Source organism: Rhinolophus sinicus, linkage group LG07 (assembly GCF_036562045.2).
Source record: "Rhinolophus sinicus isolate RSC01 linkage group LG07, ASM3656204v1, whole genome shotgun sequence".
NCBI classification, from domain to species: Eukaryota; Metazoa; Chordata; class Mammalia; order Chiroptera; family Rhinolophidae; genus Rhinolophus; species Rhinolophus sinicus.
This window is the reverse complement of record NC_133757.1, coordinates 25,834,232-25,850,940: the sequence shown is the minus strand read 5'-3', so window position 1 is coordinate 25,850,940 and position 16,709 is coordinate 25,834,232. Positions and strand designations below refer to the sequence as shown.

Below are 16,709 nucleotides of genomic sequence, written 5' to 3'. Positions count from 1 at the left end.
TTACAGATGAAGCAGCTTGGGCTGCCCCTTGGGAAGAGAGGATGTTTGCTGCCATCCAATTCTCTGTCATCCTGCCTTACCCGTCACTCTGTGCCCCCTCCTGTGCCAGCTCTGGGCACACACTCAGGAATTCCTGGAACATCTTTTTGCTGCCTGGGCTGTAGGCTCAGCCACCCCAAGAGCAGCTTGATGTCACCCTCTTTCCCTGCCCTGCTTGAACACAGTGTCCTTCCTCGACCTTCCCACCCAGCCAGCCTTCTGCCCCTGCTATATTTAGGACTTTCCGTGATTTTTACCGCCAAAGCATTCAATCCTTTCTCAGCGTCGGAAGAGGGGCAGATCAGAGATCTTCAGGCACTATGATGGGAGAAAGCTTTTCTCTAGGTACTTCTTGTGTCCATGCTCTCTCCTAGGTCTTTCCCGCCTGACTCAGGTTTTGGGTGAAATGCTCAGGTTATTAGAACACCATGGCTGGCTGGGGCCAGGCCTGAGAGGCTTGCTGAAGTCTACTGGCCTCTAGTGGTGAACAGTTATTCGTCAATCATTCATCAGCTTCCCAACCTTTTTATTCCAAACAACCTTTTTTTCTTTTTTTTAATTTTTAATTATTTTTACCTTTCATGAAGCCCATACTTCTAAGGTTTTACCTTCCCTCCAAATAAAACTTTATTAAGTAATTATTACTTTCCTAGTTTTTAGGGAGTCAAAGATTCTTCTAACACTTCTGATCAGCATAACCAGTTGCTATGCTAAAAGCAAAGAAACTTGATGCTTCATTTTCTGTAAAACTCCATGTATGGTTTTAAATGATGACAATAGCCTTTTTAGGTCCCTCATGACAATGGAAAAGACTTTAGAGATCATATTGTCCAGCCCCCTCATGTTTTAGGCAAGAGAACTTGCTCAGAGCTAGCTAGTAAGTTCATGATACAAAGCTGTATACAATGAAACTTCTTTGGGCAATGAGGCACTGTTTTTCTGGAGAGAGCATTTAGAGTTAGGGTCAGAGAGCTATGGGTGAGCTGCAGGGCTGGCAGAGGTCTGGGCTGTGCCTGACTTCCCAGGCCTGTTGTGCCCTGGGTCACGTTCCAGGGAACTGGGCTGCAGACCCGTGATGTCCCAGAGCCCCCACCTGCAGGGTTACAGCCTTCTCCAACCCTCGATTGAGGACTGAATGCCGCTCTCTTCCATGTGGGGTAGATTTGTCTCTTAAAACCAAAGGAGGCGTCTTCCTTTCTTAATTTGAGGTTTTGGCATTGTGTTCTCTCTGCCGGCCTGCCTTCTGGTCTCCCAATCTGGATTCCTAATCTACGTTGGGTATTAGAGATTTGGTAGTTACTTTACCAAGGAGGAGAATGAGAACCCCAACTTTCTGAAAATGACACATGTCTGGGTCTCAGGTGTATCTGTGCAGGGATTCCCCAGGCTCTTCTAACAAGTCCTAATTCTCAGGTGACCCGGCGCTTTGGGATCTCGGGGCTGAAGAAAACCATGGATTGGTTTGGCTACTACGGAGGCCCCTGCCGGGCCCCCTTGCAGGAGCTGAGCCCCGCTGAGGAGGAGGCGCTGCACCTGGCTTTCTCCAGTAATGGCTGGCTCTGAGGGCACGGAGGGGACCTGCCGGCCTGAGCCCATCTTAGCTCCTGTCTTGCACCTGCAGCCTGAAGAGGACTATGAAGGGACAAGGGTCCGAGGCTCATTCTCCTACTGCAGTCCTGCAGGCGCCTCTTACCAGGCAATGCCAGGCACACTCATTTCCTATTTTCACAGCTCCATGTCTTCTAGATTTGTATCCTAAACTCTGGGTCACTAGAGACCTTCAGTCTGAGAAGGAGCAATTGCTTCCTTGTCTCTCTACTGTGCTTTCCTATGCTCCAACCCAAGTGAGTCAGGAGCCAGAGGGGCAGGGCAGGGGGCAGCTGGGCACAGGAAGGGAGGACTTCTCGGAGCTGGGGATGAGTCCAGCACAGTGCGGCAGGAAGCCAGGCCTACCCTACACACCCAAGTTCTGACTACTTCCAGAGGACCTGGTAGGTTAGGAAACCCGATCAGAAAAATGTCACCGGTCTCTGAGAGAACCCCCCCAGGATGCATTCCAGCCACAATGCCCTTTCCTAAATCTGTTTTGATTCATCTCATGTTCTTGTCTCTAGTCTTGATCTCGACCATCCAGTCTCAGACAACCCAGAATTGGTAAATAATGACACCTGGTGGATAAATGTGACATTCTAGAAGACTTATTGTAGTCAACCAAGGTCTGAAACATTAGCGAAGGGGGCTTGGCCCGAGACAGGTCCATCCTCTTGCCTATAGGCGCTCTGTTTTTATTATTAAAAATACTTTGTTATTGCAATAAAGTTTAGTAAGTTCAACTAGTGTGTCTGTGTACAGCTTGACACTCCAGGACTATGCAGCTCTTAGGTTTCCTGTCCAGACGTCAAGGACCTACCTTGAGGCAATTTGCCTCTCAGGGTCTGCTTTTTCCAAGTTCTGGGAGAGGCCCTAACAATACTGAGCAAACACAGGCATTAAATTAGTGGCAGCCTAGGGAAAGGCTTATTGAAGTTTTAAACAGGAGCGGTAAGGGGCAAAAAGGTTCAACTGACATATTTAGAAACACTTAGCACATTAATCACAAAGGCTGCTTTCTTTAAAATGTTTAACCTTATTTAGTGGTATCCGACAAGTGGCAGAAAACCTGAGATGAATTTTCAAAAAAATTACTCTGGTAAAAAAAAAAAGGTAAACAGATTTGTTTCAGGCAAAAGCTAGAGGAGAGAATATAAAAAGCATCAATCTTCAACTGAAACTGGGCATCTGGCTGGCACTGAAGCTTGGCACTTAGCCCCTGGGCTCCTCTCACAGGCAACTTCTAGAGGCTCTGAGTGCAGAGGAAGATTCTCCTCTGATTCGGTTTAGGGCTGGGCAAAGCCTAGAGCTAGGGAGGCAGGTTAGTGTGCCGGTGAAATGCTCAGCCCTGGGCTCACACAGGCCTGGGTTGAAGTTCTTGGATCTGTCCCTTAGTGTCTACAGAATTGTGGGAAGCTACTCAACTGCCCTGAGCCTCATCTGTAACACGGGACTGGTATAGCAGCTTTCTCCCTGGGCTGTGGACCATCAGGTGTGTAAATGGGTGTGGCAAGGGAATGTGCAGAGAAAAGGAAACCCAGGCCGGAGTGACCGGCCTAAGGTAACCCGGCAGGTGTGACAATTATTGGTCTCAGGACTTGGGCATTCTGGCATGCAGGGTGAGGGGAGTACAGTGGAAAGTGCTTTGGGATCAGAAAGACGGGGATACAAATCCCACCCAGCTCAGTCACTTACTAGTCTGGGCAACCCGAGCTTGTCTGATTTTTAAAAAAAATGCTCCCACCCTGCAGGGGTTTTGAGAATTAGATGATGTTACGTAGTGAAGTGTACATGTCAGTTCCAAGCCCCCAACTGTGATTAACTTTTAGAAACAGCAAATGGGTTAATACTCAGGAGGACAGAGCAAGCAAGTCAAGAAAACTAAGTGTAGGCAGTTCCGGTGATTTGTTTATTCCTCATAAACACTTGTTTCTACAGTACCATTGAGAGAATAAATAGAGGCACACGGCTATAATTTCCATCACAATCTGCTGCTGGGGACACATTCAGTGTGAGGATGGGGACTGGGGCTGTGGTGGGGCAGGCCGTGTCTGGGGCACAGGGTAACTGGAGGGCCTCCGTGATAACTGTGCAGGGATCCTTACGGCAAGATCTGATCCCAAGGCCTGATGGCCAAGGCTCGTGGCGGAAGAATGACAGTGACCCAAATGCAAGGAGCCAAATGCTCTTTTAGTTCACTATGGTCCTAGGATGAGTCCAATTCTACCTCAAGTACTGGTCCATGGGAAGGAGCTGTGTCAGCTCTAAGGATACAGTTCACTCCGTGTAGGGCCTGAAGTGGCTCAGAGATGTCTGCCCTGGAGTAAGTAATAAATACAAGTTATAAGATGACTGTTTACATCACTTTCTTTCTTGACTATCCCATAAAGGAATTGTGTCCCATACCTAATGAAGGAGAGAGGCACAAATGGGAGTATCTGCTGGAACTCAGGTAAGGAAGACAGCTGGCAAAGTCAAGGAGAGGGAAACAGCACTTTCACAGAATCCTTCACAGGGGAAATGAGCAGACGCAGGTACTAGTCTGGTCAGACACAGTGGAGCTGGAGCCATAATGCCAACCAGCAGCGAATGAGGGGGGACATACAGAGAAGCTCCGGCCTTGACTTCCACAGGATTGCTGTCCTATCTATGCCACCCCTATCTTTTTCCTTATTTCTCCAGGGTAGCACACAGCACTGGCCCTAATTTGGAACTAGGATCGCCTGCCCCAAAGATAGGCAGAATGTAGAGGTTCTGTATCACCCGGCAGAAAATGAAGTAGCAGGCAGCGCATGTCTGCACTGGGTAAGCCAGGGTGTTAGGGACAGAGAGTACCAACAAGTGAGACAAGGAAAGACACAAGTGGTAATCACTGCTGCAGGGCCTGGGGGCCAGAGTTCTCAGAACTTCTCTGTGACCGCTGACTGGCAGGTGATGGGGCACGGCAGAAAGTTCTGCTCCAAGGTCACTCTCATCTCCTCTCACATCTGATTCATCTCTTCACCTCGAGTGAATAGTGGGGCATCTGCTTTACCCAATACTTGTCACCCCATCAGGCAGTGAGGCTTCTGGCTGACTTGGAGGCACTCTGGGCCCGCTGAACGACCGTGGAACACTTCTCACGCCGCAGCAGCTTATTGTTCTCAAACAGACCTTCGTTACGGGGTATTCCATGAGAACCATCGGGGAAAGTCAGCAGGCCTTTGAGGGGGACAGAGGAAATACGGGCGTGACAATAGCATTAATGACTCAGAGACCAGCTTGACAGGTAGTGGCCAAGGAAGAGGAAAACTCGCAGCCCGTCTCAGGAGCACTCTGTGGGCAAGTTCAATAACCAGGCATGAGGGCAGCATCACGGTGGACTGCCGGACATCCACAGGGGATAAACCTAACAAGGTGTACTCGTCACTCGTGTTATGCTCGCCTAAGTAACCCATCCTGCCGGGCTGCAACTTACCAAAACCATCTACTCTGCCGTTTTTAAATTCCCCCTCAAAGGTCATGTTGTCGTGTCGAATGAAGACTCCGACGCCATTAAACTTGCCCTGGGCAAACTCCCCCTCATACCTGCAGAAACACAAGGTGTTAGCCTTTCAGCGGGTAGTGAGCTGCCTAGGTTAACTGAGTCAAGCAGCTACCAATACGTTATTTATTAATGTCAAAGAGCAAAGCTGATTCCACTTATCTCAGGGCTCCACCCACCCACTCCCAGCCAGCAGAGAGGGGTCAGAGAGTACGTATGATACGAGGTCCTAATCTTAAGGAAATAACAGAACAGTGGTGAGGTGGAAGGTCACTCACCTCTTGCCATTTCAAATTTCTGATCGATTTATAAAGTAACCAATAAATGAACTAAGGCTTACTCATTTCCTGTTTTCAGAGGGCCTGGGACAAGCTCAGGTTTGACCAGATATTTACCACTGTCATTTTTAGATCAGAGCCTTCCTAGTTTAAGGCTGAGAAAGGAATGACCAAGTACATACCTTGAGCCATCTGAGAAGGTCAGTACCCCAAAGCCATTAAAGAGCCCATTCTCAAAATGACCCAGGTAAGTGCCACCATCTGCAAACATCAGCTGACCAAAACCATGTCTGCGGCCTGGGCAAAGACAAGAACAGGTTTCAGGTTGGGAGGGGGCTGCTTCGGGGTCCCCTCTCACTGTCTAACATCCCTTGCCTCCCATCACCCCACCCACAAAGGAAAGAAGAGAAACAATGACATTAGCAGGGCACGGTACTATTACCCAGAGTCAGGCACCAAGAAAACCTGGCTCCTTAGGCCTTCCCAACTTAAGTCACAGCCATCAGATTTGGCGCAGGTCTAAGTATGAAAATAAGAGAGCACTTAAAAATAGCACATGGTTCCTTTATTATGTGCAGCCACTTTTCTAAGCACTTCGTATTTGTCATACTTAATCCTCACGACAGCCTTATGAAGTAGGCACAGTACTGTTATTATTCCCATTTAACAGATGCAGAAACCAAGGCCAAATAAACAAACAAAAAACCTAAATAACTTAATCAAGATCCCAGAGCAATTAAGTGGTAGAGCAAGCATGTAAACTCAGCCTGACCAGAGTCCACACTTAACTCCACTGCCACTCTGAGAAAAATATAAGTATATCACTTAGCACCATGAAGCTACTGTGCAAACCTAACAGCCAGACTGGCAACACTGGTTTGAGCTCTGTTACATCAATGGGGCTAAATTGAATGCACTGAACCGACCAGAAATCAGAGCAAGATACTGAAGGAGCAATGGTGCTCTTCAAATAGAGGAGAGGCCTTCTTTGGTGGACAGAGACTCCCCAGCAGAGCCTCAGGGATTCTCTCGTCTAAAGGTCATATTATCGGGGCCAGCAGGGATTTGGGAGGCAGGAGAAAAGGCCGAGGATGTATGGAGGCAAGGTCACATCCCATCTGCACAATCTCTCCTCTCGAGGCTCAGGAATCCATCAGCTGCAGGATCTACCGTGAGAAGAATGAGGCATCTGTCTGGAAGCCGTGTGAACTGCTCTTCACTGGCATAGCTGTCAAGAGTCGTGTCTCGTTGGGGAAGCTCCTGGCTTGCTAGGGCGGGCCAGACCCACGGGACTTGTTTCCAAACTGAACATCATAAAACTATTTCCTATAGAGTTTCAGGCCCCGAAGAATTTTCCCATTCCTGTGAATGCGTACTTCCGAATATAATGAACTGTCACAGGAAATTCAAGGCAATGAATACCGTTCGCTCTTCAGTGTCTGCCCTGATTAACTTCTTAAGATTCACTGGAATCAAGTCACTGCAATGAATTCTGTACTTTCTGATTTATGAGCACTAAAAATAATTCATTTTATTCTGCTGAGTACATTAGCATTTAGAAAAACAATTCCCAAATAATACCACTAAAGGATAAAAGGGTTAAAACACTTTAAACTTAGAAGTGGAAAGATTTAACTTACTTCTGGAGGTTGGATTAACAATAGTATATTCTAATTCCTTTATCGAATTTCTAAAATCGAATAAAGGCAGGCACTATTCAGATTAAATCCTGGAGTTAGAAGTGAAGACTCATAAAGTTGGCATATATATCCTGAGGTATTTGTCCTTTGGCCAAATGAAGTGTCATCACTGGGTCCTCTTACCCTCCTTCCACTCGCCACGATACTCCTCCCCACTGGAGTAGGTGAAGGAGCCTTTTGTCAGGGTCATGGTGACAGCTTACAGAAGGATGAAAACTGTAGGACACAAGCAGGAGAGAACCAGTGTCACAGGGTGGCTGGAGGAAAGGCCTGCTAAGCAACTTTGTAGATATATTCAAAGTCTACCAGGCAAGTCAGTGTATATTACCTCAAGTATATTTAACAAAACTACCCACCTCGCCAACCACCCCCCACCACCACCACCTCTGCCCAAGCAATCTTATCCTGCTATTTGTCTTTAAAGTTTTCAACCAGTTCCAAATTTCTATGACCTAGGGTGGAAATGTAGAATTAATCTACAAATATTTGCTTGATACCTACTATACACTTATCAATGTGTAAAATAGTCTCTTTCCTTAATAAGTTTATAATCTAGTTGATAAGATTAACAATCAAAACACTGAATAATAGGAGAGGTAATGTAATTAAGTGACAAAGTGAACAGCAGAGATTAACAAAGACAAGGGGTGGGCAGAACTTAAAATAAACAGTGAAGAACACAAAGGGTAACAGAAAACATGGGGCAATGAAAGCGCAAAGAGCAGCGTAAACATGGGCTGTTCATTGGGAATAAGAAGCTGGGTCTTGCTAGAGTTGAAGGTGTAGTTAGGGAGTTAACTACACCTAATGAATTTGTCTACGTATACTCAGCCTAAATCTTAAATCTGAAAAGAACCTCAGATTTAATCCAAACTCCCTCATTTTATAGATGGAGAAACAGAAGCCTGGAGAGTAAAAAGCTAGTCGGCGACTGAGCTAAAACTAGTCCCCAGGCCTCCCGATTGCTAGTCCTTTTTCGCCTGTACTACGTGCTCTGCTTCTAGGGTCAGGCTGGCTTAAAGAGAGCTAGGCAGAAAAGTTTATAGCTGAGAAGGTGGGGAAAGAGGAAGCCCCTCGGGGTGTGTGAACAGGGATGCAATATGATGAAAGCAGTTTAAGGAATATGAAAGTGGCAGCGGGAAGCAGGATGGGTTGGAGCAGCAAAAGCCTACAGCTAGAGAAGCTTGTAAGGCAGGAGATATGATAATTCAGTAGATTGTGAAAATAAGCACAAATTATTCTCCCTCCATTCATGCATGGCAGATGCTCCCATTCAGAGGCAGTTTATTTACTCCTCCACCCACTGGGTCTGGCTGGGTTATGTAACTAATGGAATGGCAGCAAAGGTGATGTGGCAGAGGTGTGAGGAGCATTTGTACTTTGGGCTTGCCCTCTTGCTGCACTTGGGACTGTTCTGTCCCCATGTGAACAAGCCCAGGCTAATCTCCTGGATGGTGAGAGACCACATGGAACAGCTTTCCCAGCTGACCACACATGCCTGGGTGAGCTCAGGCAAGACCAGAAGAGCTGCCCCTCTGAGCCCAGCCCCAAATTATTGGCCCACAGCATCAAGGATTAAAGAAATGGTTGTTTGAAGCCACTATATTTTGGGGTGGTGTGTTATTACCCAGCAAAAGCTAACTGATACATCCAGGTATGAGGTCATAGGCCCGAATTCGGGGGATAATAAGGTAATGGGAGCAGAAACAATGACTGTGACAGATATATCACAGGGAAAAAACCACCACCACCACCCAATAACACTGAGGAATGCCTGGTTATGGCTTCACATGAGTGGTAAAATAATATTTATATTCAAGGATATCCTATAAGAAGGGGTTTAAGATACCAAAAATATCATTCAATATAAACAAAGACAAATAGAATCATTTGACACATTAAAAAAAATGCAACCCTTATTTCCTTTTTTAAATCCCCTGGGTCTTTTTACTCACCATTCATTTTTTCCAGATTGAAACAATACAATGTTTTCTCAAGTGATTGTGACAATGCAGTCCTAGGCCTGCAACCAAATCTACGGAATCAGATTCTGTAGCGTTAGAGCCGGGGAATCTGCAGTTTTTACAAGCACGTCATTAGATTCTTACATACTGGAAAGCTTGTGGGCTACTTATTATTCCAATAAATGGAAATACCGTGTGCGACCTATAAATCACCATTGAAATGTCCCCTGTTATTAATAATTAGCCTAGAGTCTGACCTTCAGGCACCTGACTGAGTTTCAACAGGACAAGTGCACCTCTTCTTCAGAGCACTGGGGTCAGACCAGGAGGACAATTTAAAGGAAACATTCTTGTGGGTCTGGTGGCAACTGCTAGCTTCTTTTTCCTTCAAGTCCCAGGGAAGCCCAAATCACACACAGTGTTAACGGTTGTACTGGTTTCTCCATCATGAAGAATCCAGATGGGGTTCTAAAGACTAGGTTCTGCAGTATAAGAGGGGTCTGGAGTATTTAACACAAAAATGATGCTTTAAATGTTCAACTAAAACAAGACATACACTGTTTTCCCCAAATTGTCGTGTTGGACAGTGCTGAGTTATTTATACTCCAGATCAGCTAATACAACCCTCTATAATCAACTGAGCTAGCTCCAGAGAAATTATCTGAAATACCTTTATAATAGCACTAACATGTACTGACTACTTATTGTGTACCATAATTTAAAAAAAAATACATTATCTAATTTCATCTCACAACTTTATGAGGTGGGTATTATTGGTATTTCCACTTTAGACATGAGGAAACTGAGGTACAGAGAAGGTAAGTAAGTTAGCTAAGGTCACCCAGCTAACACAGGCAATTTAGAATCAGAATCCTGTCAGTTGGCCCTAGGGCCCATGCTCTTATTAAACACTTTTTTTTAATTGATGATAAAATTGTCCGTATATTTTTTTAAACACTCTTATCTGACCCTACCCTACCCTACCCTACCCTATCCTACCCTATCCTACCCTACCCTATCCTATCCTACCCTACCCTATCCTACCCTATCCTATCCAACACTGCCTCCCAGTATACGAGTATGTGACTGTATCTAGAACACTGCATAGCCCTGGCTATTAAATGGTTTTTTTTTCCTCCTTCAAAAAGAGACAACTAAACTCACACAGTTACTTACTGTAATGGAAATTTCTCTAAATCTCAGTATTAAAATGCTACTAGTGTAATTCACATAACATTTTGAAACGAAAATCAGCAATGTTGACTAATGAGGTAAATACTAAGCAGAGGAAAAGCAAACTCCAGTTGCCACTCATCTGTTCTTATCAACACCCTGTGGGATATTTTAATTTTGGCTTATGTCATAATGATTTTCGATACAGATGCCGCATGCCCAGAAGTGGTCTGATGTGAAAACAGTCTGGCCTGACCAGAGCAGGGCTCAGTCACATCTTCTAGGCCCTGGCTCTATCTCAGAGCTCTAGTTTCTTCCAGCTATGAGGACAGATGAGTTCTGAACTCCCTGGGGTCTCACCCAAATATGAGGAACATTTATTTCAACCCCCACAATGAAGTCCAGCTTTGTGGACGCTCTTCTAGGGACGTTTGGAAGTCACTCCCACAGGTCCACCAGGGACTTTCTCACTTTTCTAGTTACTCAGAAACTCCATATCCAGGGTCTCGAACAGAGAAGATGTCCCAAGAAAAGGATCATTTTCTTTTTGTCTTAAAGCCCCTCATAACCTCTGGGGCGATGTTCTGAGAGGTGATACTGGTACCTGGGTGCCATCTCTGTCCAATCAATGTTCCACAAGGTCAGCATCCAATTTCAGGCGCACCAGCCTCTTATCGTCAGCCCAGCATCATACTGTGCCTGGGGTAGAGGTCAACGTGACTCCATTGCAAATACAACATTGATGAGAGGGAGCGAAACAGTTTTCCATCAAAGCTGCACAGGAAAACTCTTTCCAGTTCAGATAGGCATTGTGATAGCTCGAGGCCATCTTCAGCGCTTCCCAGAACAAATCCAATCAGAGGACTAAAAGTCAGCCTATGGTACAAACCTGGACTATCTCATTCCTTCAAAACAAATCAGAGTCTGAAAGGTTGTATCTTCTACTAAATCTTATGACTAAACAGCCATTCCAAAACACAAAATCACTATTTATATAGGAAGATGATAAGGTAAGGTATTTCCTTTAAATGATAGGCAGCGTGGACTGGTCTTCACTCAAAAGCTTTGGAAGGAGTTGTAGTGCAATGTGAGGAGTCAGACTGACTGCACCGGGGCTCACAGGAAGCAGCCTCGTTTACTTTTTCTCAAGACCACATGAAACTCTCAAATAGTGGCAGCCTACCTCGTTTCAGAAGGACAATATAAGGTCTCTGAAAGAAAGGGAACAGTGTTTCTCCACTTTGAGGATTATCTATGGAGAAAGCACTAGCCTGCCCCTCAAGTTGTAAAACTAGCCACTCTTTTGGTATGCTGCTAGCTCTTGGGAAATATACCGTTAAAAAAACAAAAATAAAACAGAACCAAAATGGAGTCACTTGTGGTAAGCTCCACCAATACTTAATATCTAACTTAATTGCAGTTTCAGCTTATCCCAGGAGAGGAATTTTACACCAACCTGTCTAGAATTTCCTGGTAAGCACTAGTGATGTAATCTGCTTGATAAAACAGACCCCAGACCTTCCCATAAGGGAAGGTAAACTTGCCTGAGATAATCTACTCTTTTAACTTCTTTGTCCCACACTCTTTCTGCCTATAAAAACCTTTCAGTTTGTACAACTCTTCGGGAATACCTTTCTATTTTTACTAGATGGAATGCTGCCCAATTCAGGAATCATTCATGAAGCCAATTAGATATTTAAATTTACTCGGTTGAATTTTTTTTCTTTAATAACCCTCACTATTTCAAGGAAGCCAATGAAACCTGAAAGATTATGTTCTTATAATCAAATGTGACAGATTGTATTTTCTAAAGATGTTTGCAATCATATCTCCTGTCTTACACATTCTTCTACAATTAGACCCTGCTATTGCCCAACCAAAAGTGGACTCGAACTCCTTTCCTTTGAATCTGTGTAGGCTTATGATCTTATGATTGTTTTGACCAATAGAACATGATGGAAGTGATGGTGTATTCTGAAATTAGATCATTAAAGGTCACGCAACTTCCATCTTGCTCACTGGTACACTTGTGCTGGGAGACCTGAGCCACCACGTAAGAAGTCTGACTCCCCTGAGGCTACCAAGCTGTGAGGAAGCTGAGCCACACAGACAGCCACAGGTGTTGGTGAGCCGGTGGGCAGGTCTCATCTTTGAATCATCTTAGCCCAGGCATCAGGTGTGAGTAAAGGAGACTTCAGAAGATTCCAGTTCCTCTGCAAGCCATTAAGCCTGATCACATCTGAGGTATCTATGAGCATCATATGATTGTTTTAAGCAGCTTAGTTTGGGGTAATTTGTCATACAGCGATAGGAACTGGAATATCATCTCTCAACCTAACCCTACCACCATCCTCTCCTATTTGTTTTCAAAAGTCCACACTGTACTACAAATTTCCATTCCTTTTTGATCTAGGGAGATAGAGCAAACTCCCTTCAAAAATTGCCTGTCAGTGACGTCCATTCCCAAGAATACAATCAGAAGTGCTAATTAAAGGAACACATGTCGACTCCATGAGTTTCAAACCATGGTTGAACATACTTGACTAGAAACTTCTACCTATGTCCAAATAATGGATGTTGTCACTGCCTGGGATAGTGTCAGGATTTTTCATTTATGACTTCTGTAATCAGCCATGCTAATTCATGGTCAGCTGCATAGCCACTGACCCAGAAAGAAATTTCACCAGTTACCATGGTCATTGAGACAAATCTAGTTTAAAAAGTATAGTCAGTGCTGATGAAGATTGAAAACCCAATACTTTAGCAAATCAGTACGTGTATCAGTTATTCAAAAAATCTTTTTAAAGAAAATGGAGGGCCTATGAGTTTAGGCTTCAGCTATACATATGAAATATAGTCACAAAGTCAAGATAGTTCACGCTTCTTCTAAACAAATACCTACCCTTCTGCTCTCTTGCTGGATGGGTTGCAAAGGATCAATCCAAACATCTATCTGAAAGGAAATTAGTATTTTGTCCGTGTAAACTAATACATTATTAGTCTGCACAATAGACTATATCCCTGCTATTTTTCTTTTCTCCTGATCCAGACATTTCCAGATAGAAGTTGGAGGCAGGAATGATAACTTTTGTTTCCATTCTGTTTCTTTTTTTTAATTTTAGAAGTCAAACTTGTTAAAAGAATACTTATGCTTTCATAGTAACCTGTGCCCCAGTTCAGGATTTAAAAAAAAAGAAAAACATAAAGGGGAACAAATTTTCAGTTTAAGAATACTGTTTGGAGGCAGCCACTTTACCCACATATACCTTCAACACTGTCCACCCCCTCCCAAGCCACCCCTCCCAAAGTATAACAGTCTTGCCAAAGTTCCTTCAGTTATAAAGAAAGCAGTTCTTAGGCTTTCAGACTCCTAAAGAGAAGAAAATGAAGGTTTTGATGAACAAAGATTAGGTTTGGAAGAAACCCAGAAGAAAAAGCCAAACGTTCTTTCCCCACCCCTTTCTTCCCCCCCTCCCGTCCCCCCCCCACACTCCGGTTCAAGCCGTTGTTTCTCAGTCTAGTCAAACGTTCTTTTTAAAGTGTTTTACATGAGCTTGAATTAACTGTTTTTATAAGTCTGTACGTCTCTTTTACTGTAAGTCTCCCTTCCATTAGAAAAGTAAACAAATGTATCACTACTAGATCAAGTTCTTATTTATGAAGACTGTGGGACAGTTAGATTGAAGAAACTGGGAAGAAAATCCTGACACCAGAAAGAAAGTAAAAAAAAATAAAAATAAAAACACTTGGGAGTAATGGGGACCGCCAGAATACTATTCTAGTTCATGGTTAAGGAAAATGCCATGGTTAAGGAAAATACTACGGTAATATAGCCGAGTTACCGCTGCTGATACCTAAGCATTTCGGTGATGCCACCATGCTGGGATGCTACCATCAACTAACTGAGGCATCCCATTCCCCAAGACGTGATGTGTGGGACATCTCTCCACTGGAGTGTGAGAGAGGCGGGCCCAGAGCAAACAAAGCCCTAGATGGCAACAAGGCAACACTTTCTGGTCCACTTCCCCTTTCCTTCAACCACCCGTTAGTGCCTTCCAGCATTGCTCTTTCTCTCTACCCCGGGTCCGCTTTCCCTCCCGGGCCGGATCTTCTGCTCGCACAGGTCTGCCGTCTGCTCCTGACGCAGCCCCCACCCACCCCGCTCGCTAACCCCCGTGCCACGGGCGCTCCTGGGCTTCGGCACCCAGCCGTGGACACGCGAGGCCCGGTTTGGGGACTTCGGGGCAGCCGCCCTCCGGTCAGCGCGTCGAGCACGGAGCCGCGCTCTCCAGCCCATGTCATCTAGGGCTGGGTTCCTCCGTCCCTTCCTCACCGATCACACTGTCCCAGCCCCCTCCAACCCGCACTGCCAGCCAACCTGGGCTCCGCCTTTCTGGATGACGGTCACGCCCCGACCCGGGGCTCCAGCGGCCCGGACCTCCGCTCCGCGGGGTTCGCCCCTGCCACCTGCCTCTCGGCCACCTCCACCAGTGCCTGCCCCACTTGACGCCGCCATCCCGCACTGGTCACAATTCCCGCTGCCCATTGGCTGTTACCTAGGCAACCGGGAGCAACGCCATTCTCCATTGGCTCAGCCTGGGCTAGGCGCCATCTTTGTGCGGGGCGAAATGTCTCGAGAACCCCTCTCAAATATCCGAAAGAGGGGTGGGGCTGAACTCCACCTTGGCAATCCTGATGAGAGAACTCGGGTCTCGCCTACCCTGCAACAGCCTAGCCAAAATGTGAAAACCAAACTGAACCGAACCAAACCAAACCAGCGTCAGACACAACAGTGACCACCAACTCAAGCGGCTTCGATCCTGCGCGGATCTCCATAGTTGTAAATGGCCCGGCCGCGGAGTTAAAGGACAGAACCTAAACACGGCTTTTGACGTGCAGCTTTGTAAATTGCAACGCGTTGGACAGGGCAACTGTAGTTCAATGTGTGTCAACTCGATGCCAGCACTATGATATCAGGACACGTTTGCATTCTTTGTAGGGATTTGTGTTGTCGATGTCGTTACCCAGGTCCTTTGTCTTTAGAATACCGTGCCAAGATTGGAGCAAATCCTCCAAAATACCACGCACGCCAATCCGTTTATCCATGTTTATTTACTGAACAATGGGAATGCAGCGTGATGCTAGGTTCTGCCAGTCTAGAAAAGACATGATCACTGTCCTCGTGAGACTTACTGCCCAAGTGTGGAGAAGAAAAGATTCATGCACGTGGAAAAATCCAAGACTAACTATTAAGAGAAGGCAAACGCATGAAGAGAGTAAGCAAATTGCTTCTCTGAAGGGAGATTTTTCCTCATCTGTACGATAGAAAATTATAACGATGATGATAAAGGCAGCCTAGGACTTGTTTGAGAATACAATGTCAAATGCTCAGTACTATGTCAGAAATTGCAAGTGCTCACTAAACAGTTTTAAGAGACTTGGATTCTGTGTTCAAATCCCTGCCACCAACTGGGTGTGGCTTCAAGCGAGTTATTAAAGTCACTAGCCTGTAAAATAAGATTGGACTAGAAGACCTATAAAATTCAATCCGGCTCTAACACCCAATGGTTAAACATGCTAAAACTGTGTGGTATTGACTATTGATATAATTACAGCAGTTGAGAGAATGGAATGTTAAGAAATCAGATTGGAGAGTCTGTGTTAGAAAATATGAAGAAATGAAGTTGTGGTCAAATTATGGAGAAACCTGAAAAATTAGAGAGAAGGTATGGTTTGCAAAATGTAGTTTCTTGAATAGGAAAATTCATAGAAAGTATTAGGTTGGTGCAAAAGTAATTGCAGTTTTAGCAATTATTTTTAACCTTTTAAACCACAATTACTTTTGCACCAACCGATAGAATAGAGGTTACCAAGTGCTAGAGGAAGATAGAGTTATTGTTTAATGGGTACAGAATTTTTATTTTCTTGATAAAAACGTTTTGGGTAGAGACAGTAGTAATGGTTACACAGCATTGTGAATGTATTTAATGTTACTGAATTGTACACTTACGAATGGTTAAAATGATAAATATTATGTATATTTTACCACAATAAAAATGTAGTTTCTTGACTAGAGCAGTGACACAGTGAAACCAGTGTTTTAATAAAATTATTCTGGCAGTGATACACAGAGATGATCAGAAAGAAATTGGAGGGGGTGGGGTGTTATCATTTTGTGAGGAGTATAAATGTCTTAACTGTTACATTGTTTTGTACACCTGAAACTAATAATAATAATAATAATAATAATAATAATAATAAAGAAATTGGAAGCAGAAAACAAATTCAGAAGCTATTGTAATAACGTAACTAAGACATCCTGGAATGTGGCATCAGTGAAGATGGAAAGAAAGGGGGTAAATATGAGACATATATTGTAGAGGTATTTAATAAGAAACAATATAGTGTGGAACTAGTCTGCTTGAATTTGGATCCAGCTCTG

The 16,709-nt window shown here is 44.6% G+C and overlaps 2 protein-coding genes across 8 annotated transcripts in view; one reads left to right on the top strand and one right to left on the bottom strand.

Annotated features, from left to right (window-relative positions):
* HOGA1 (4-hydroxy-2-oxoglutarate aldolase 1) overlaps nt 1-2,372 on the top strand; it is a 28,380-nt gene extending 26,008 nt beyond the window's left edge. For both annotated transcript variants that reach the window (XM_074339266.1, XM_074339267.1), the window contains one exon: nt 1,453-2,372. In XM_074339266.1, the coding sequence (XP_074195367.1) occupies nt 1,453-1,602 (150 nt within the window). In that variant the 3' untranslated portion in view covers nt 1,603-2,372. The remainder of the gene's footprint in view (nt 1-1,452) is intronic.
* Nucleotides 2,373-3,519: 1,147 nt separating this feature from the next.
* On the bottom strand, nt 3,520-14,784 carry MORN4 (MORN repeat containing 4). 6 transcript variants are annotated; one of them, XM_074339269.1, is made up of 8 exons: nt 14,646-14,781; nt 13,170-13,220; nt 10,872-10,966; nt 7,254-7,346; nt 5,613-5,727; nt 5,087-5,196; nt 4,664-4,830; nt 3,520-3,947 (listed from the first exon to the last, which is right to left on the bottom strand). In XM_074339269.1, exons 4-7 carry the CDS (start codon nt 7,318-7,320, stop codon nt 4,682-4,684), a joined length of 441 nt encoding a protein of 146 aa, XP_074195370.1. In that variant the 5' UTR covers nt 7,321-7,346; nt 10,872-10,966; nt 13,170-13,220; nt 14,646-14,781; the 3' UTR covers nt 3,520-3,947; nt 4,664-4,681. The 6 variants fall into 6 exon arrangements, with proteins under 6 accessions (XP_074195370.1, XP_074195369.1, XP_019580372.1 ...); XM_074339268.1 differs by having other exon boundaries at nt 3,520-4,830; XM_019724813.2 differs by lacking the exon at nt 10,872-10,966 and having other exon boundaries at nt 3,520-4,830.
* Nucleotides 14,785-16,709: the final 1,925 nt, after the last annotated feature.